Source organism: Brassica oleracea, chromosome C3 (genome assembly GCF_000695525.1).
Source record: "Brassica oleracea var. oleracea cultivar TO1000 chromosome C3, BOL, whole genome shotgun sequence".
Taxonomy (NCBI): domain Eukaryota; kingdom Viridiplantae; phylum Streptophyta; class Magnoliopsida; order Brassicales; family Brassicaceae; genus Brassica; species Brassica oleracea.
In genome coordinates, this window is record NC_027750.1 from 12217098 (window position 1) to 12240494 (window position 23397).

Genomic DNA, 23397 nt, shown 5'->3' on the forward strand with positions numbered 1-23397 from the left:
ATTGTACTAACATATTTGTCAATGAGGGGCTGCTTAGAGGAACTTTTTCACTTTATAACATAAGAAAATTAAGGTCGCCTCCGATCAGACCTTCAAAAGACCAATCCTTCCTTCCTATTGCTCCTCCCTGCATAAGTTCTTACCAGTACCTTACTATATAGGGTTTCTGTACGTTGTACGGTTATGGTCTAGCCCACCGCACCTTGTGCAAGTCCTACGTCGCTTGAACACACCAGATCCCTAAAAACAAAAGTGTCAGTTAACGATAACATACCAGCCAAAAACATTTTTAATGCACAAGTCCTATTGTTAACACGTACTCTTATCTCTCCCGCCGACAAGATCCTACACTTTCGTGGCCTCCCAGGTGGCCTTCGCGTTCTTGGTGGGAGGAGTTTCATACCATCGCCTCCTTCTTCAGCCTGACCAACTTGTCCGCCATGGACCGGGTTAATTGTGCCACTGTAAGCCATCCCCCAGTAGTCGTTACTGTACTCCTCAGCCACGAGTGTTTCAGCACTCATTTTGGAGGTAACGGCGGCTGAAACAACATGAGTGCAAGGGATTTTCAGTGTATCGAACTCTTTGCAAGAGCAACTCCTTTTATGCATATCCACTCGATAATACCCCCCCCCCCCCATCGTCACAGACCTCATATTCCGCATTGATCAAATGCCTCACCGCGTACCCAGTTGACACAGCGAAGCTGCGTGTCAGTGCCTCACGAAACTTAGGAGTCACATCTCCAATGTTTGAGAGCGACGCAACCCTTCGAGATGAGAACCACCCCACCATCATTGACCGTATGTACTCGATCAATGAGACACTGGGATACTCCCGGGCCGTAGCAAGAGCTGCCTTAAGGGACTCAGCTAGGCTGCTAGTCATAATGTTGTACCTTGCCCCTGAGAAATGCAACCTCGCCCAGTGCTCTAGACCTATCCGGATTAGGTAATCGGCGCAAGCTATGTCGATCAATTTTATCTCATTGAAGTGGTCGTAGAAATCCTCTAGGCGGAAATCTCTAGCAGCACGTGCGATCAGATAGATTAGGTGTTTCCTCTTGAATATGGTCTGAACGTTACGTTGAAGATGCAGGAGACAAGCGCAGTGCTGAGCCATGGGGTACACCTATATTCATAAAACAAGACGTAGCTGTTATTCAGTTTCATAGCAGATAATACAATGAACCAAACGTTAACGCTAACGGTTTGAATAGTAATACCTAAACACATTTCAGTTACGTCCTTCTATTCCTTGTTATTTTGTTTAATAGCAGATAATAGATTCACGGTAACCTATTTAGTTAATGGGAAATTAAATTTGTAAAACCTAACTAACATCTTAGCTGTTAATAAACACGATATGCTGTATTATATAACAGCAGCATCCGCAGGTAAACGTTACAATCATAAGTGACTGCTACTATCTAAATGTTAAGACGAAGTCTGACTGCTATATATTGTAATACTTGTTAATATATTATTTAATAGTTAAGATTAATTTATGCTATCTCGAAGTGTCCTTACCCTTCTTATGCATGCGTAGATTAAGCCGTGCCTGTCCGAAACAAATACCAGGTCATTCACGTCCGGAACGACAGCTGAAAGTTTTGTGAAGAACCATGTCCATGCCTCGTCGTTCTCACTGTCTACTATACCGAATGCAATTGGAAAGATGTGGGAGTTGCCATCTTACGCACTTGCTGTAAGAAGGCAGCCTTGGTATTTCCCCTTTAGATGTGTGCCATCTATGATAACCACCTTCCTCATATATGCAAACCCTCTAATGCTCGCCCCAAAAGCAAGGAAAAGATACTTGAAACGGTGTGCCCCTTCTGCTGCCTCAGTTGACTCGATAGCCATGATTGATCCCGGGTTTGCCTCTGCAAGCTTCGCCAGATAAGAAGGCAATGCCAGGTAAGCTGTCTCAACGTTTCCGTCCCCACGCGAAACTGCTATTTCTCTCGACCTCCATGCCTTCCAGTAACTTATCGGCACGCTATGATCGTTCCGCATGATCTCTCTCACAGATACTGGTCTTGGGACTACCCCACCGGGCCCCCCATATCGCTGGCGCATCATATCACCAACGATGCTAGCAGTTGCATGGTGTCGGAACCCCCACCTCTCATTAACAGAGCAAGTATGAGCTGTATCAGCTGTCCTAATCTCAAACCTAGTGGTTCCTCCAATCTTAACCGCATAGGCTCGCCACCCGCAATTAGCACCCCCACATTCTAGGACCATCTTCCCTGGCTCGAAACGCTTCACAAGGTACTTGAATTTGTTAGCAATTGCGTACATAGACATGTGGAGCTTAAAGGCATCCCTAGTCTCGAACACCTGCCCCACGTAGACCTGGCCTTTCGAGGCCATATCACGTCCATCTGTAAACATTGCACGAAAATACTTTGTTAGCTGACAAAACTCATTGTTGACAATCATCTAAAATAATATCCTCTAACATGATATATAGCTGATAAATATATATATATATATACATCACCTATAATCCTACAATCATCAGACTCGTCCTCGAATGGGATGCCCATAGGAATTTTGCTAGTATTAGTGTGGCTGTTGATGTCCTCATGTCCCACATAGGGATCATGAATAACCGCATCTCCCGTTGACAATGCGCGTTTTCCAGCCGCTTTGTTGTACGGCACTCCAGAAATTCCCATAGTCACACCTAACATTAACATTTACCGCTAACGTCAGTAATCACCGTTAACTCCGATAGATAAACGTTACAAATTTACTTTGCTAATAAAATAAAAAATCCAGTGAAACCTAGTGTACGTATTTACCATGACTGGGGAAGCCTTGTCTTTCCCCTCCAGGTAGGATTACCCGGGGCGGATCCTCCTCTCTTGCCTCTGAAATCCCGATACCACCCCACAACGCAGTTAGACTTGTCTCAGCCGCCCCGCTTGTCTCTATCTATTTGCCTTTTAGTGTAGGTGAAATAGCCTCCGAACCTGGTACTAATATGTGTAACCGTTATCTGCATAATTTACTGCTAAGTATGTGATATCAATAAATGCTTCACCAGAATTTTTTTACCTTGGTCATTTCCGCTACGCATTTCGGGGGGACCATCTGCTAAGCTTATCACACCACAACCTTCCGCTGCCTCTTTAGTAACCAGCGCCAAGCTTGACGAGTCTGCTGACGAGTCTGTTGAGTCGCTATCATACATGTCTTCACCGCATCCGTCACCCTCATAGGGAACCGAAGCATTTTTTATTCTCTCGAACTCCTCCGGGGTGCAGATTTCCCGGAGCACACTCTCGCTAGCTAAGAAGTAATTGGGACGCCGAATGTCTAATAACATTTAAAAAACAGACTAGCGTCCACACTATTAAGGTAACGGTTAAACACCGACTTAACTGCAACGATACTCACCTGGTTGGCTCATCCGTTTTGGGGCCCTCATCACAACCTCGTCGTCCTCGATGCCGTCCTCCCCCCGACGCTGACGCCTATAGAGAGAAACATCTCGGTCTCCAAATGTCACGTACATTTCCAGTCCCGCTTGGTCCATCCTTATCGCCATAAACAACTGAACATCGCCGTCATCTTTTATCTCAACAGGCGGAGAAGTGTAATCACCCGTTAGGGTTGTGTACTCAGGGAAGTCGTAAGTCAACAAAATCGGCTCAGTAGGCAACAACAACTGATCTAGCTTGTATTTTGAACGAACTATTCCCCTAACAGAAGTAAAGGTCTCGTTTTCTCTCAGGATGATGTCATATTTAACCCTAGTGTGATCAACATGAAACTTCCAAAGACCTGGTTCACCCCTCTCCCAGTCTCCTACCACAAGCTTCACCAAGTGGCTCATTCTTCCTGCATCGAGCAGAAGACAAAAATTGTTTCCCACAATTGTTAATAGTTGAACCCGAAACTACTAAATAAAACAAAGAGAAAAGTAGATCAGAGCTGATGAATTATGTAACAAGTCATACCTTCTACCTTTGTGCGATAACTTTTAGAGATTTAAACTTCTCACTTCCACTCACAGGTTTCATTTTCGCCTCTATCCCAATCCAACTCCTTCTCAACTAGCTAACTCTTAAAATATCTCTCTAAAAGAAATAGTGAAGCCAATTTTAAATTTTAAATATCTTAGGTTTCTTTACCGATGCAACTTAGGTTATTGCGTCTAAGTTTTGGACACACAAACCGTAGGAAACGTGCGGTGGAGATGCATTGTAGGCCAGGCCTATGCTCAGCAGTGGTGTACTTTCCATGTCAGAAAATCCAGGTGCGTCTTCTCTCCAAGCCAAATCGCCGGATTTTGTGTCAGTCGAAGGCGAGGGCTTTTTCGTCCTTTCCAAGCAGGAAAGCTACCGGCTGGGCCTCAAGTGTCAATTCGTTCCCACTATTCTATAACGGGCCTGCGTTTTGTATATCCACCTCATTGTCCCTTAATAGAATCGCTTACAATAGATGCTAGGTAGTAATTTGCATTGTGCGCGGAATAAAATAGTTTATTAGATTGTTTGTTGTACGTTGTACTAAGAGATTTGTCGTATAATTTCTTTTTAGAGGATGGATATTTATATATCGGTTCGGATTCAGTTGATCTATTCGGATTTCAGATTTTTAGAGTTAAAAATTTAAATTTTATTCGGATATTTACAAATTTTGGTTTGGATTTGGTTTGAGTCAGTTCGGTTCGGATTCGAATCTGGAGACCCATTTTAATTACATATTTTTAACAAAAATTCAAATATACTCAAGTCCTCAAAATCTAAAAATAAAATAATATAAAACATAAAAAAGAAAATAATGTAAGACTAAATATTTAAATTTAAATAAGAATTAGTTAAATTTAAATATTTGGATGGAGAACAAATAAATATTATCAGTATTTTGAATATTTACTGTTATTTTTAGATATTTACTTGTGACTATGTTGACAGTTTTTAGATATTTTATATTTTTGAATATCTAATAGATATGAAATTTAAAATAATTAATATATTTAAGTATATAATTGTGATTTAAATATTTAGATATCCAAAATATTTTAGTTTGAATTAGATTCGAGTCTGGTTATCTGGATATTAAACTTTTAGATCCATTTGAGTACTTAATCAGTTTTAGTTTGTGATTAGTATTAGTTTCAAATCTAGTTTAGTTCGGTATTCGAATCCATATATATTACCCGTACTTAATTTCTTTTAATAATATAAAGCAAAATAAAATAAATGTAAAACAAATATTCTTGGCTTATTTAACATATATAATTATTGGATTATACTTTAGAATACCAATACAAATGGTTGGACGTTGTGTCAATATTGTTGGACATGTTGCAAAATTGACGTAGTCTATAACTAATAATGTGTATTTCTTATTAAAAAATTCTTGGTAACTATAATAAAAACACGATACAATCAAGTGAAAGGGGTTAGAGTTGGGTGTAAAATAATGTGATTTCTTTACTCGGCACCTGAATTTTAGTTTTTCAATCGATTTCACGATTTTTTTTTCTTTTAAATTTTTCTGATTTCTGATTTTTTCTAGCAATCTGATTATTTTTTAATTTTTTTTGTTTGACATGAAAATTTCATAAAGAAAATCAATACTTGACTAAACTAAAGATTGATATCTTATGTATTTACATGGATTTAAGCTTCATTTTAGTTCTCTTATTGGTCATTTAGATGCATTTAGAGTTCAATTAGGTTGCATTGCATTGCATATGTCCTTATCAGGTGATGAAGATGTTAAATGGTGACTATAGAGCATATGAAGATGGTTTGAAGGCAAGATTAGTGATTTTCGAGGATGAGATGAAATGACCCAGTGTCCCAGCGGCCAAACCACCTTACAGCGGCCTGTTGAGCTCGACGAGAAGCTACTGCACGTCTGGAGCGGCTTTACGCAGCTATGTGTCAAAGTCGCTGGGAAAATGCACCTGCCCCTGCTCGATATGTACCAGCTGCGACACTTAGAAAAATCTGCACTTCTGTTTTTACCAAAATTTTATCCAAATTATCTTGGGTCAACCCAGACTTGTTTCAGCTCGTTTTTTGGCAACTATAAATACTTTTTAGACCACTATAAATACTTTTTAGACCTAATTTTAGAGGATATCTTGTTTTCTATCAAATCAAAACCACTTTTGGGCGAAATATCTAAATTTGATCATTATAATTTGTGCTTGCTTGATTACTTTGATCATTAATCATGTTTAGTCTTAAATCAACTAATGATTTAATGTCTATCATGATAATGAGTGAGTAGTCATCTTTGGATTCATGGGTTAGGATGATTAGGATGATTAAGTGATTATCTAGAGTGTTTAGAGTTAGATTAATCTATTCCTTTGCTTGATTGAGTGATCTTAATGCTAGTCTAGAGCTGGCCTCTTTAGATTAGAACTCTAGACATTTCATTGCCCGGAAGGTGTTCGATGAAATGTCTGAGCCAACTCAACTTGCTCTTTGCTAGCTTAACCAAAGACATTTAATGTTAAGAGAGCTTAGATAGTTAAATGACATGTTCTTAATGATTGCTTGATTGACACAAACCAAATGCGTTTGATGTTTGATCAATGAGAGTAAATGAGCATTTATCTTGACAAAGAACTTGTTTAGGATTGTCGTCTAGACTTAAGAAAATATGTTGATTGATACCTTGCCATTATAGATAGGATCTTAGTAATTTGAAATCAAATTCCTAGACCCATGATTCTTCCTTTATCATATTGCTTGAAAGTTTGTTAATTTGTTGTCTTAGAGTCTTGTTAGTTAAATCAAATCACTTCATTCACTGAATGCAATTAGATTAAGTATGAACATGTATTCTCTTTGCAATTGAAACCACGTAAAATTGGATTGACTCTTAAATACTACATTGATTTGACTTAGGATTAGAAAGAATCCTTACCAAAGATCCGACTTTGTGTGTGGATTTTTTACCTCAGTTTTCTTAATTTATAACCAATCACAATTATTTGTTGCTTTCGTGTACATAAAACTCAGCCATGGACAAGTTCGGTAAGTTATGAAACTTTCAGTTTCTAAAATACTCTCATTCCAATATTTTAGTTGATGCGAATTTTGATGATTTTGTATTTTAGTAATTGTACATAGATAATTTCAATTCATTAATACAAAGGTTTAAAATGTAGAAACTAAAAATGAACCGGTTAAAAAAATAGTGTGTGAACACATTAAATTGTCTGCGATAGAGTTAAAAAACAGTATGTGAACACATTAATTGTTAAATGATTGTGAGCATTCTCGAATTGAAATCGATGTGAAACTAAGATGTGTCAAATATAGTATGAACGCATTGATGACAAATGTTTCTATTTTAATATATTAGGGATTCTTTAATAGACTTGTTTAATTAATTAGTAGATATTGAATAAAAATAGGCTTTTTAAATTAATAGAATTATTTACAGAATATATGTTTCAGAAAAAATGAATTAGTAAATAGATTTGTTTAGAAAAAAATTATTTTTCAGTAAAAAATAGATTTTCCCTAACATATTCTAAGCGAAATAACCAATAAACTGAATATAATCTGTTTACAGAAACAACTAAGTCTTTAATTTGACTTCAACGTTGACTTTTCTTTTATCAAAACTCATTAAACTGCAATATGAAATATTTGTTTTTTTTTTCAGAAAGAAGAAACGTATACTATTAATTTCGAAAGTTTTACTTAGAGCATGTCCATTAAGGATTTCTAAATAAAGTATCTGACATTTAAAAAGAAAAAAATGAAAAAGGATGACAAGAGAACAACAATAGCTTCTGGTTTTAGTCTTTTAAAACCTCTTTTTATATTGTACTGCCACTTGTAGCTTTCTTATAGGTTTAAGTATTAACATTTAATTACATAATTCAGTCATAATTGAAATATTACTATTTTTTTCTTTAGATACTTGAAATCAGATATTATCCAATAAGGTTGCTCTTAGGTGGGAAATAAGTCGGGAAAATGGACAAGTTGGACCTACGGAGCCGGTCATTCTATATGGGGCACATGGGTGTGGGGAGAGATCGCACGTGGCTTCTTCGTCTGAGTCACGTGCCATTATTTACTTCTCACTCTTTTTCTCTGTACAGACACTTGAAAGAATGGATCTTCAGAAGACCGTTGTCGTCTCTCTTATTAAATATGGCATGTGTTCATGACACTACTCAATCGTTACCCTCCCTTATCATAGGCTCTCGTTTCACATGTACTTGAACATCCACTATATATATATATATATATACATACTAATATTCTAGTTTGAATTCAGTGACTATTCATGTACTTTCAATCTGACCTTTTGTTGTTATTGTATTAAAAAATCCAAAACGATAATGAGAAATGTTTCTTTTAATAGCAAATAATGATGAAAAAAAATAGCAAATAATTCTTTTCGAGAATGAAAAAGTTATGAACGAAGCACACAGTGTGAATGTCAGTGATCTGCGTTTGCGATGTGGGCTAAGTAACCCTGGTTAGTGAGTGGGTCAGATAGTCATAACTATGATGCGAAAGGTGAACTGTCTTCAATTTGTTCTGTTTTTGGCCATGTGAGTTTTGAGACAGATGTTTCTTTCATCTTTTATCACACCTTTTATTGTTGGAACTGGAAGATGGATTATTTTGGATACACAAAATCTTGCTAACATAGATGGATTGCAGGTATTGTTTTTAAAAAAAGGTGATTGTGCAAAAGAAAAAGAAAAAACTAGTTGCTATTGTTCAACTCTCATAAATTTCTCAAAAAACTTTGAACATATATAATTATTCAAAAAACATTGTTTATGTTTTATGTCCAAACTTAAGCAAGCATAGATTAACATGGTAGCTGATAGGTTTTGTAACAAAACTTTAACAACTTTTTTTTTGACATTCGTGTTCTTTTTCATTCACTTCAGCCAATACTCCATGTACATGAGACAAGAATTGTAGAAACCCTAATATTTCTTTAAACAAAATAGAATTAAAGTCTTTTTATGTTTATTATCCTTTATACAACATTTTTCCCTATGGCCTTAGGATGAAGTATGAAAAAAGAAGTGGCAACGTCATCCTTTAAAATTCGATTGCTTTTGATGGGTTTGATCTTGTTAAAGTATTCGAAGAGGCTCAGGGAACAAGAGCTTCAGCCGAAAAGCACCCATACCATTCAAGTAATAGTGGTATAACCGTTTTGCTCTTATGAAACTGAGTTGCTTATATAGAGCTAATGCTCCTAATTTGTTATTCACATTCACCTCCAATGTTACCTTCAATCATAATGGTTTATCATTAAGTAGAATCTCATCTTGTAACCATACTTGCATATGAAGAGTTTGAAGAGAAAATGCCATTCAATAAGGTCCTTTCTTGCAATGTAGACTTGCTCAAACTACAGTTAAGAAATCACTAATGTGCATCATAAAGACTACATGGAGTCAATGACTAACACAAGACTTATTACATAGGTATATTAAGTATGGTTGCAACAATCATAACAAGGAGTTAATGAGATTCTATTCTAGTTTGACAAAAGGAAGAGACCTGCCATGGAGTTTATAACTTTCTGAGGGAGCAGAATAAAGAGAGGAGTGGAAAAATAATGCAAGAAACGAGCTTTGATTGATCTGTAACAAGCTTAGTGGCTGTAAAGCACAATGAGAAGTTAGCAAAACAAGATTTAAACTAAAGAGAGGCATGCTTTGCAATTGATCAAGATACGATCAGAATGACAAGAAGTTCTGATGGATCTCAAAATCCACTTCAGAAATTAGGTTTAGGTTTTGATTAAGTGTATAGAAGGAATGTATAAAAGACGATGATTATGTATAAAGAAGTGTTTTATTGATGATACGAGTAGAAAACAAGTACGAATACAAAAGATATCTAAGAACAAAAAATAATATGTATGTATTGAAAATATAGTATTACTCCATAAGAATTCAGTCCTTCTTGTCTTTGGTCTTGTTTTTACAGGCCTTGATATCTACGGTTGAATCATAATGGCCTCGTGATCTCTGGCGGATATCATGGCCATTAATGATGTTACTTTTGATTCTCTTTCAGCTCAGGTTTAACTATGTAATCTCGGCATGGGGCGTCTTTCCAGCTCGAGATGGGCCTGGGCCTCCTGTCTATTTTCCGGTTTAACCGATACTGGGTTGGGTTCTCGAACGAAGTCTAGAGCGGGGTGAAATCCGTCACCAACAAGTTCAACTATAGTTTATTCCAGGAGCCGTTTCAAATCAGTAAATCAGTAGAGTTTACCCATGCTTAGGCCACGATATGGTTTGATGACAACCAACATGGCAATGTACCCTCTGTAAGTGACTAAGTGTGTTGATGCTCTTCTATATTAGAGACTACGGTTCCTACGCATCTACCTTTGCGAAACGCCTTTACTACGGTTGACGGTTCCTATCCATATATTTCTTGTCACTTTATTCCACACATGTATCATGTAACTCCCTTTCCTCATGTCCTTGTACCGTCTTCTCTACCCACTTTGCTTCTCTTGAGGTTGGGATCTTAAGCCAGTTCACTAGATAGAAAGCACCTGGCGGAAGGTTTGTTAGATTGTGGATGGATCATGGATGTTTCCTTTAATTTCTTCATATGTATTTGTATACTGTTCTCAAAATTCTCTTTTTGATTCTTTAAATGTTACGTTTAAAATTCTATCTGTCGCTAACCTTCATCTATCACAACACACAAATATGGGCAACAAAACAAAGGGGTGTCAGTGTGGAGTTTTGAGCTTCTGATACGTATGTCAAAGGGATTTCAGTGTGGAATTTTTATTTAAAAATAAACTCGTAACCGATTGAGCTTAGCAGAACAATACAAAAATTTGTCAACCACAGACGCAGGCCGTCTGTTTGACACCTCAAGTTGCAGCTAAACAAGTGAACCCCAAACTCTTAATAACCACGCAAGACATGAGAACCGTCGTGATTTTCAATGTTCTATTTACTAAATTTTTAGTGTTTCTACAGAGAACAAAAAAAACAAAATGTTCTTTGTTTTCTAGGAATTATTATGGAAGTCTGGTCGATGTGGAGAGGACTTCCCCAAAAGCACCAAGTTGTTTTTCTAGTTGCGTGTATTTTAACACCTTGTGATCAATATTAGTTCACTTAGTTTGGTCAGTAAGTGAATATTGGTAAACCTTTTCATTAGCGAAAATGATCTCTAGTGTTTCACCGAATTTTGTGTTTGAATTGCTCCCATGTATGAATGATCTTAAGAAAAACATGTATGAATGATCTTCACTTGAATGCAACAACTTGTTTTGAAAAGTTTAGTGTCAGAATGGTATTATAATTTTTTGGTAGGCGACATTTTCTCTACAAAGAGGCAAATATATACATTGTTCCATATTAAAGGGATTCAAATAAAAACTTGAGTCAATTAGCTAGAAAAGTTGGAAATTTGCGAACTACTCAAAACAGTAAATGTGTAGGAACTACACTACATAAATAATACGTGCAATTACTTTTAGAACCCTCTAGTAAGAATTGTACGATTTTTAAAAGTAAATAAAATTGTCATTTTCTCTTTCATTATCCTTTTCTTCTTCCCCCACCTTCTTTCCCATCTTCTTCCTTTGTTTTTTTTTTCTTTTTTTTTTCTGATGAATCTAAAAAATTGAAGAAGATGTGTTCCAGATAATGATCTACATAATCACTGGGCTATATAATCAGTTGATCACACACACACACACATTCACTAAATTCTGAAATTACTTTCATGTAATACAAAAATAGTTTTCTTCAGGACAAACGCCACGGGATCTTTGCTTGGTTTGTGCGCAAACTAGTTCTGAGACTGAGTCATATTGATTATCTTAGGGATTGACCCAAAGAAACTTCGAACAAAAGAGGAACGAAAAAGTTGAACTCCGCGAGGTAGAACATGTACATAAAATTGAAATAAATATTAGAATTAATTCCAGATATGATATCATTAATTGGTATACAATATTATACATATATTAGCCGTCTAACAATGAATTTACAAATCTAAACCGAAAATAAATTGTATATACTGGATAAATAAATTGTTACATGTTATTAAATATGTTAGTCGTGTAATAATAAATTTTAGCGGTTAATTTTTAAATACATAAAACTAATTGTTACAACATTACAATCTTTAAAAATATTTCTCAGTAGATATGGCGGATAAATTAATTATTATACAACATTATATATATATTAGCCATTGAATACTGAATTTAAAAGACTAAACCAAAAAATAAATTGTTATAAAATATTAGATATGCCAGATAAATATTTTTTATATATAGTTAAATATGTTAGCCATATAACAATGAAGTTAAAAATTAATTCAAAATTACATGTAAAATATATAAAATGTTAAATGATATTAAATATGTTATCGGGTTAAAAATTGAAAAAGACTGTTATGTGTTATTAGATATATTTTGGTTTTTTAGAGAAATGGAAAACTTATTTAAAATATATCCGGCTAGAATCTGTGTGTTAACCCACTTGATTTTGTTATAAGTCATTAAAGCAGAAGTACAAAATTGATTACACAGCCAAAAAAAATGAAGGCGACTTATGATGGTGCATATAAGTACACATGCTGAAAATAGTTGTGATGTGGTCCATGCGGCTGGAAACTAGAGAGTTTTTTGGTTTCTCCGCATTCCAACTGTGCAAGAGAGAGAAATTAGTGTTTCATATTTAATTTAAGCAATATGGAAAACATAGTAATTGCAACTTAAAAAAATTGTGGGGGAACAACTAAAATGTGTATATACCTAAATACAGTATAATGCTTGTGTGTGTAGTGTAAATACTCTAAGAACTTATTATGTTAGACCCAAATTGAGAATCATGTTTTTAAATATTAGAAATGTATTAAATTTATAAATAGGTAAGATTTGTTTGGTTAATATTAGGAATGTTTGATATTTGGGATATGCAAATCTCAACCTATTATTGTATATTAAATAAAAAATCTGTTTTTTTTATTGATTCCTTTTATTTATATTAGAAAGTATTTTTAATTTGTTGTTGAGAATATTTGAACAAAAAAACAATTATTGTTGAGAATAAAGAAGTATATTCTCAAATTTGTTATACATATTTTAAGTTTCAAAAATATTTCATATCCAAAAAAATTTATTGAAAAAACTAAAAAGTATTTTAGTTTTGATACTCAATATGTTTCTTATATTAGAAACTAAAACTAACTTAAATTGCTCTCTACATTGACCTTAACATAAGTTAGCCAGATGCAAGATTGAGATGAAGATGAGGAGTAATTTGAAAATGAATTTACAAACCTAAAATCCTTCATGTTTTTTTAATGAAAAAGACCTAATATCGTCATGTATAAAGAACTAGTAATAAATATCCGGCTGTTGTAATTTTTTTTTTTTGCTGAATTCGGCTGGTAGTTGTACATTAGTTTTATGGATGAAATTTCATCTTCCATCACTAGCTTCTTCATGAAAGCTTATGACTAGCTCAATGTACAAAAACGAAGGAAACTTCATGATTGATGAGGTTTTATATAAAACATACTATGTGTGATATCATTTAAATAAGTAAAAGAGGATCAACCTGAAGTAAACACTATTGTTGACTGATATAAGAAAGCTAGTGATATCACACTACCTTTCGACGATCAGCTACCGTGAATCCCAACGAAGATCCTATTAAGTATAATGCAATCATAGAAATACACTTCGTGTGGTTGTGTATAATATGACTCTTGAAGACAGAAAAAATATGCATAACTAACAATATTTTCTTAATCTCAGACTCTCAGTGGCACAAAAACTAAATATCTTGCAAAATCAAAGAGGTGTCAAGAAGCATTCTTGTTTTAATAGTATTAACTAGACATTGATCTGCGCACCCGCACGGATATATTTTCTGTATTGCAATATTCAATATTTATTATTGCTTACCTATTTGTTTTATATTTGTATAAATGTAATCTTGTTAATTTTGTATTTTTTCCATGTAAAAAATTAAAAAGATGAATTACATTAGTTATTTCTTATCAAATCCACATCGTGAAGACAAATTTTTTTTTCGAGAAAGGGTTTTATAGAGAAATTTTAACAAACTCGACTATGTTGGTTGGTTCATCGAGACAAATGTTTGTTCATCTTAGAGTTTGTTTGTATACATAACTAATTTGAATAAACATTAATATGTTTTATACATTAATTTGTTACCAAAATAAATAATTTTTTATTTTTTACAAAGAAAAGTTAATGAGAAATAATTAACATCATTTTTTACTATAGATCAAATATAGTTGGATAGATTATATCTTTATTTAGAAAAAAATGACTTTAATATATTTTTTTTAAACTAAGCTAATGTTATATTTATATAATTAGATAATTTATAGTCGAATTGGAATATATAAAAAATCAGTTAATGTGTCAAACAAATGTTTATGGGCTTGCGGCTTGCCTTCCTGTGTGAAAGCTCTGTAAAATTTGTTAATATGTAGAATCAATATCAATGGCATTCATATGTTATTATTTAGAAAAATTCGAGTCAATTCAAATTTGTATTTCTTTTTAATAGATTAGATATAAGATAGATTATCACCAATTAGTTAATAAAAATTCATCTAATTTAATAATAACTATCTTTGATAACTTGCATGAATTGAAATGTACAATTTACTAATTTAGTTTTTCCACAAAAACCAGAAATACGTTGACTAGATGTGGCCACATAGGATTAGATATACTGTATATTCTTCGTTTTTTAGGAATTAATAATTACTAGATCTCGATCCGCGCAACCGCGCGGATTTTTCTTTTAATTTATTTTTATATAAATATTTTTTTCAATTCTAAATTGGTATATATTATAATATATGTGTCTATCAATTTTTAAAACATAATAAGTTTACGGTATATTTTTTTCATTGAATAGATTGTTTTAAACTTTCACATGTATTTGTATCTTCTTTTATATATATATTTTCGAATTATTATTTCATTATTAAAATCGTAACTATATATATAAAGATTAGTAAAATATTGTTTTATTGTAATATTCAAAGATATTGTAATATTTCACAAATTTAGAAAGTTTTTAAAAATTAAATTTTTCGCTTCATAGATTTATATTATCGAGTAAATAATTAAACATTTAGTTTTTGTTTAATTTTTTAAAATAAACTATATAGTTTGAAATTTGTTTTCATTGGTTTAAGGTAGTAAAGATTAATCATTGTTAAAAAATCTTTATAATTTTAAAAGTTAACATCGACAAATATTTAAATATTTAACATATGAAGGTATAATATTACAACATTAAATTATATCTATTTAATTTATACTATCAATAAATCTGATGGATCATATATTCTTTAAACCAATTATTTATAGCCCAATAAAAATTTTGGTAGGCCCAAAATTTAAATGATAAGATTAGAGATTAAATGTAACATGATTTTCTAGGAATATGTCCATTAGGTCCATTTTAAAAAAACTCACACATGAATTAAAGTTGTGACTTCTGTTTTAATATATAACTAGATCTCGATCCGCGCAACCGCGCAGATTTTTTTTTTCATTTATTTTTATATAAATATTTTGTTTTCAATTCTAAATTGATATATATTATAATATATATGTGTCTATCAAATTTTAAAACATAATAAGTTTAAGGTATATTTTTCATTGAATAGATTGTTTCAATTTTTCACATGTATTTCTATCTTCTTCTATATATATATTTTTGGATTATTAATTCATTATTAAAATCGTAACTATATATAAAGAGATTAGTAAAATATTTTATTATTGTTATATTCAAAAATATTGTAACATTTCACAAATTTAAAAAGTTTTTTAAAAATTAAAATTTTCGCTTCATAGATTTATATTATCGAGTAAATAATTAAACATTTAGTTTTTGTTTAATTTTTAAAATAAAATATGTAGTTTAAAATTTGTTTTCATTGGTTTAAGGTAGTAAAGATTAATCATTGTTAGATAATATGATTTTTGTTATTTAAAAAAAATAATTATAATTTTAAAAGTTAACATCGTTAAATATTTAAATAATTAACATATGAAGGTATAGTATTACAACATTAAATTATATATATTTATTTTGTACTATCTATAAATCCAATGGATCTTCTATTGTTAAAATTCAATTATTGATAGTCCAATAAAAATTTCTGGTAGGCCCAATGATAAGATTAGAGATTAAATATAATATGACTTTTTAGGAATAAATTCATTAGGTCTATTTTTTAAAAAATCACACATGAATCAAGGTTGTGACTTTTGTTTTAATATATAAGATTTTTAAAATAAAATATATAGCTTAAAATTTATTTTCATTGGTTTAAGGTAGTAAAGATTAATCATTGTTAAAAAAAAATCTTTATAATTTTAAAAGTTAACATCGACAAATATTTAAATATTTAACATATGGAGGTATAGTATTACAACATTAAATTATATCTATTTAATTTATACTATTTATAAATCTAATGGATCATCTATTCTTTAAATTCAATTATTTATAGCCCAATAAAAATTTCTGGTATGTCCAAATTTAAATGATAGGATTAGAGATTAAATTTAACATGACCTTTCTAGGAATATGTCTATTAGGTCTATTTTTAAAAAAATCACACATGAATCAAGGTCGTGACTTCTGTTTTAATATATAAGACTAGATTTGGACCCGCACAACCGTGCAGATATTAATTTTCATGTTTATATTATTTTTACATAATTAAAAAATATTTTTTAAGTTACTTATATATTTAAATGCTTATATATAATTATTTTAAATATAACAATTTGATAGTTTTCATGCTGTAAGTTAATTGATTATTTCAAATCATCACATATATTATATATATTTTAAATTAAAAGATATTAAATTATATTATGATTTAAGTAGCTAAAAGATTATATATTAGCATTAAGAAAATACATTTAATAAAAAATTTAAATGATGATCTAAATAAAAATATCACACATGAATCAAGGTGAGTTTGTTAACCAATCCGGGTTTTTATGAGTCGATGTTATATTAGGAATGATATATTAGTAATTCATATTACTAGTAATAAATGAATAATAACTGATTTCTAGTGATGATCCATTTTTAAGAAAATCGCATATGAATCAAGGTTGTGATTTCTGTTTTAATATATAAGATGGATCAAGGTTGTGAATTTTGTTTGTGACTTCTGTTTTAATATATAAGATTTTTAAAATAAACTATATAGTTTAAAATTTGTTTTCATTGGTTTAAGGTAGTAAAGATTAATCATTGTTAAAAAAAAAAATCTTTATAATCTTAAAAGTTAACATCGATAAATATTTAAATATTTAATATATGGAGGTATAGTATTACAACATTAAATTATATCTATTTAATTTATACTATTTATAAATCTAATGGATCATCTATTCTTTAAATCCAATTATATATAGCCCAATAAAAATTTCTAGTATGCCCAAATTTAAATGATAAGATTAGAGATTAAATGTAACATGACTTTCTAGGAATATGTCAATTAGGTCTATTTTAAAAAAATTACACATGAATCAAGGTGGTGACTTCTGTTTTAATATATAACATGGAAGTGTCAATGCGGCGAGGATCTAACTACCAAATGATTAAAACTTTTGGTTGTGATCAGGAATATATTCTTTGTTTTCTAGAAATGCATGTTCCTTGCCCAAACATAAAAAAATAATTAAATATGTTTTATTCTGTTAAAAAATTAATTATGTTTTATTAAAATAAAAATTTTATGGATTTGGAAATCCATTTTAAATACTTGAACGAAGGTGTTCTAACCAATAACACACTTCAGTTTCATTACTCTGAACATTCACCAAGCAAAGTATTCTCCAGGCGAGAGATCGATCAGACCAGGGAAGCTTAGCCATGGTTGGACCAGGAAGGCCCCAAATCGTCCTTTTCGGTTCTTCAATCGTTCAGTACAGCTTCATCAATGGTGGCTGGGGAGCCACTCTCGCTGACGTCTACTCTCGCACGGTTTCTCATCTTCTTTTTCCTTACATGTTTCCCATTTTTAGTGGCATGTAACTATTGAATCTGTTCTCAAACTTACTGGTCGTAAGTGGAGAACTTTCACTCATTATTTGTGTTCAGTATAAACACCATAATGATTAATGATGTAGCACTTACGGATTCAATCTTTTCATGCATGTTCACAGGCTGACATCATCCTTCGTGGTTACGGTGGTTGGAACTCCAGATATGCCTTAAAGGTCCTTGACCAAGTCTTCCCAAAGGTACATAAACTCTGTTCCGACAAGTGTAGTTGAACAAGCGAACTAGGTATGTTTTAGTCAGAGCATCTCCAATATAAAATTTATTTTGGAGGTAGCTGATCTTTAAAAAGAGAGTTTTAAGAGTTGTTCCAAAGATAAATCTCAAATTGATATATCTCTAAGTTTTTATTTGCATTTTTCATTTAATAATAAATCACTATAATCACCAAACTTTTGTAAATGATTAGTAATACATAACAAAAATATTATACACAAATTTACAACTTATCTATGTATATTTTGGTTTCATTGAGTGAGCATATCTTTAGTTTCTTAAAAAGTACATGAGCTAGGGAAAATGGTTACAATTACAAATAGGCCTGGGTTCGCGGGTCAACCCGCCCCGCACGACCCGCCAATCCGCGGATTGTTTCTTTTTTTTATTTTGACTCGTTCAACCCGCAAAGAAATAAACTAATACCCGCACCCGCCCTGCTTTATTTTAAGGATAACCCGCAGAACCCGCGGGTTATATTTTTAATTAAAAAAATAATTATTTAATTAGTTTTTCTATAAAATAATATATTTATAAGTAATTTTTTATATTATTTTTTTTAAATTTAATTATTTTTTAAAAAAAAATAATTATTTTTCTAAAAAAATCGAATTTTTCTAAAAAATCGAATTTTCAAAAAAAAAAGATTTTTTTTTATTTTTTATTTTATTTTGCGGGTTGGCGGGTATCCGCAAATCAAAATCCACCAACCCGCACCCGCCCCGCAAAAAATAGTCTTAACCCGCACCCGCCCCGCGGCGGGTCAAATGGGACGGCCCCGCGGGCTTTGATTTAAATTCCCAGGCCTAGTTACAAACTGATACAATAGTGTATATAACATTCAATTTTACATAATACTATTCCATATTAATAATTTTGATTTTAAAATATTTATATATTTTACGTATTAATAATATATATACAAGATATATTTGAATATTTAAGTAAAATATAATTATAAAGATAAAAATGATAAGAAAATCAATAGTGTGGACTTTTAAGGTTTGGTGGAGATGTTCTTATAGTGAAAGTGTCTCTCCTTATGTAAGATTCTTTACTGAGAAGTCTTTTTACAAAAAGAATTAGCCTTTCTTGGCGTATGCTTTTCGTTTTGTTTTGCTTAGGATGCTGTAGTACAACCTTCTTTGGTGATAGTCTACTTCGGTGGGAATGATTCAAAGGCTCCTCATCCATCAGGCCATGGACCTCATGTTCCTCTATCTGAATTCGTTGAAAACATGAGGAAGATTGGGGAGCATCTTTTGGTACTTATGCCCTTTTCAATGCTCGCGACTTTTTCTTAATATGATGCTAACTCATGGTGTCTTCTTTCGTTAACAGAGCCTTTCGGACAAGACCCGTGTCATTTTTCTCTCTCCCCCACCAATGAATGAGACACAAATCCAATTAGTTTTTGGGTACATATATGATATATCTTTGAGAGCTGCTTAATCTTCCTATTAATAGTATTAGATGCTTGATCAATATCACTTTGTAACATTGGTAGAAATGCAATAAAAGGACGGAGTAACGAAGCTTGCCGTCCATATGCAGAAGCCTTGTTGAATCTATGCAATGAGATCAATGTAAAAAGTGTTGATCTTTGGAACGCAATACAGCAACAAGACGATTGGTTGAACACCTGCTTCACGTGAGTTACTCAACACTTTGTATGATGCATTCCAAAATTGATTATTTATCAATCTAACTCCTTGCTTTTGTTTTACTTCGTAGAGATGGGATCCATTTCACAGCCAAGGCAAGCGAGGTTGTCGTGAAGGAGGTATTGAAGGTAGTGAAAGAAGCGGATTGGAAACCGTGTCTTCACTGGAAGTCGCTACCAGTTGAGTTTCCCTTTGATTTTGGTGTACCAAACTCCCTAAGCCTTAGTGAGATAGAGTTAATGAGAAACGACCAGTTGGAGCCAGCCCCTAGTGCGACTCTTCTGTAAAACGTTAATAGAACATGCTACTGGAGTGGTGTACCAGTTTCACGCTTTGTTTGCATGCTTTGTTTTGAATCGTTGTCTTCGGATCTTAACAAGGTCTTTGAATAACATGTAAGACTATCATGTAAGTTCACATATGTTGGGGTTTCAACTTTCAAGTACTTAAGGTGTCTTTTTTCACAAATATATCCCACAGTTTTGACATGGGCTGACAGTGCAAAACCATTGAATCCAGCATATTTTTTTGTAAGTTTGAAAGCCCTACAAAGTCTTAAATTGTGACTCAAACTTTTAAACTATTTGTACAAATATTTTATTTTTATTCTAGTTGGTCAATAAGCTCATAATTATTTTGAACCGGGCTAGATATATTTTTTTCTTTCTTTTGTGTTGCATTCTTTTTTAATAAACCTCTCTCGAGATCGTTATCAACATTTTGTAGATTTAGAGATAAGAGTTAATGCTCTTGCAATAGATTTGAATCATTTGAAATTGTTATCTATGCTATTATTTATGAAGTGATTTTGCTGATTTGTCACATTCTCAATGATTTTAGCTAATTTTACTTATTTGTCATATTATTGTTAGTTTTTACCGATTACGATAAAAACCAGTCAAATCAATATATATTATTGTTAGTTTTTACTGGTCATATTATTGTTGCTTCATATTATTTTGCTTGTATTAGTTTTTGACTGGTAATTTAATATATTTTCCTGGTTCAAAAATACAAAGTAGATTAAGAGAGACCAAAAGTTCACATTTTTCGTTTTCCAAAAAAGAAGTTCACATTCTTATTTTACTTTATTATGTGTAATATTTAATATGTAATTATGCTTTCATGGTTTCATATTTTTATACCTTTTTTGTATTAAAAAGATGTAGACCGAGATAAAAATTAAAGAAAACTAAAATGATTAAGAATATAAAGAATAAGTTATTGTCATGTTTAAATCATAAGAAATATATTAATAACTATTAGTAAAATGATTATGCCTACATGTACAGACAAAACACCTAGTATTCTATAATAAATTATTCTTTCTCCCTACTAGTCTAGGATATATGAAGCTCATAAAATATTTAAAATAAGCTATTATTGGCGTTTACTTTGGTTTCTTTTTGCATTTTAAATTTATATATTACATTAAACCTCTTTTTAGGTTTTAATCAGTATGATTCACCTTTAATTTTTTCAGAAAAATAATAATAGCCATGATCCAATTACATATACATGAAACATAAAAAAGCTAAACAATAAGCTAGCATTCACTAAATCTCTCTAAAAACTCTGTCTTCTCTTTCGATTTCTTTTCGACGTCGTGAAGAGTATTTTCGGCCGATGGTGTGGGCTTCTACGACCACCGTCGGTCCGGCTGTGTTTTTCTTTCTGGTTTCTTTCTAATTTCTTTAGGTTTGTGGTTCGGTTTTTCTGTTTGGATTTCCGACTCCGGGAGGTGAAGGTTTCTAAAGCTCCGCTGTCGCTGGTTTATAACCCCGGGGGATGAATCCTTCTGAAGCTCTGTGTTGCCGGCTATTGACGAAGGTGGTTTGGTTCTTTGGAATCGGCTTTATTGCCGTTTTGTGGGATGTATCAGTGGACTGATGTAGCGGATGAGATCTCATCGCCGGATGATTGAAGCTCTCCGATGGATGGATTTCTAGTCTTCGTGTGTGGTGATTTGGTGTACTGGATGAGATCTCGATTCTGTTTCGATGGATGCTCTCCGGTGGAAGAAGCTAAGGTGATAAAGTTGTGTGTGTGCATGTTCTTTCTCCCGGCGTGGTCCGGTGAAACGTCGATCAGTTCTCCAATGTTGATTTTCTAAGGCGGTAAAGATGTGGAGGTTTGTGACGCGTGGCTCCCTCGTAGTTTGAGGTTTAAACACGTGTTCTATCTTCGAGCTCTCTTCACGCGTGTTATTGTTTTTTTGGTTTAGATTGTCTTTTTTGGTATAGGCTTTGGGTCTAATTCTTTGTATGGTATATGGGCTTTTGGCTTTGTTGGGCTTTCGCCTTTTAATAAAATCACATGTAAAAAAAAAATACATGAAACATAAAAAATTAGAATTCCTCATACGCACATGATTCAGTACTAATAAATAAATAAATTAAAAAGAATCAAGTGTACGTACAGGTTAACCGAGTGAGTTTAGCAGAACAATACAAAAATTTGCAACCACGAGAGGGGCCAGATAAAAAACAGACCGTTTTTGTTTAATACCTCAAGTTGAGGCTTTTTTTTTTTTTTTTGGGCTAAACCAGTGGAACCCCAAACTTCTAAACCAGTGGAACCCCAAACTTCTAATCTACATTATAATGAGCCAATTTTATCACACCTGATGCGACACGTTAGCAGGTAAGTGAGCCCCATTTTTAAGAAGGGGTTATGAAATCTACATTATAGTGTGAAAAAATGCCAAATTTGTGGTTCGAACCCGGATTACTGCGATATAAACACCAACATTTATACCACTAAACTAAAGGATACTTTGTACATTGATTACCGAAACTAATATATATTTATGAAGGATTTCTTATAGTAGATCCCACACATAACTGTAATGTTTCAATACTCACGTGTAACTTTGATCATCGAAACCTATTTAATAAAATCCGCATTCTGGCCCAATAAAACTTATAAGTGGGATAAATCTCTTTTGTATGTATCTAGGATTTTATAGTACTTTGTTTCCACCGATAAACCGAAGCGTTACCCTTTTAGCTTATCAAAAAAAATTCTGAAACTTTTCATCTTCACCTCTCTATATCTCCAACGATCAGTTATGGTACCGTTTCACCTCTGAAACGATCCGTCTCAGTATATATAATTCCTCAAACAAACCTTGAGACCCATATCTCTTATTAAATTACTCCTAAATTGAACTGTCGCAGCTTTTAGCCAACCTTCGAAGATGTCAGCCTCCAGTGTTGTTGTTGCTTAATCGGTCGTTGTCCCCGCCACCTTTCTCCCCTAGAACATAGTACCCAGGAAAAGGTATTGACAATTTGATTTTCTATGGAATACTATATACCATATTTGTTTAATCAATATTCAAGCTATCAGTTTTAATACTTTAAGCGTATGTTTCTCTGGGCAGAATTCCGAGATCCACGGTTCTATC

The 23397-nt window shown here is 32.6% G+C and overlaps 2 protein-coding genes across 2 annotated transcripts; one reads left to right on the plus strand and one right to left on the minus strand.

Annotated features, from left to right (window-relative positions):
* Positions 1-153: 153 nt before the first annotated feature.
* On the minus strand, positions 154-3849 carry LOC106329890. The gene is made up of 9 exons (XM_013768498.1): positions 3411-3849; positions 3069-3329; positions 2813-2881; positions 2509-2694; positions 1703-2389; positions 1578-1654; positions 648-1131; positions 321-541; positions 154-240 (listed from the first exon to the last, which is right to left on the minus strand). Exons 1-9 carry the CDS (start codon positions 3847-3849, stop codon positions 154-156), a joined length of 2511 nt encoding a protein of 836 aa, XP_013623952.1.
* A 14011-nt stretch (positions 3850-17860) lies between these two features.
* Positions 17861-20499, plus strand: LOC106333554 (GDSL esterase/lipase At2g38180-like). Its single transcript, XM_013771988.1, has 6 exons — positions 17861-18030; positions 18213-18290; positions 19449-19589; positions 19666-19742; positions 19832-19975; positions 20059-20499. The coding sequence occupies exons 1-6, from the start codon at positions 17920-17922 to the stop codon at positions 20273-20275; spliced, it is 768 nt and encodes a 255-aa protein (XP_013627442.1). The 5' UTR covers positions 17861-17919; the 3' UTR covers positions 20276-20499.
* Positions 20500-23397: the final 2898 nt, after the last annotated feature.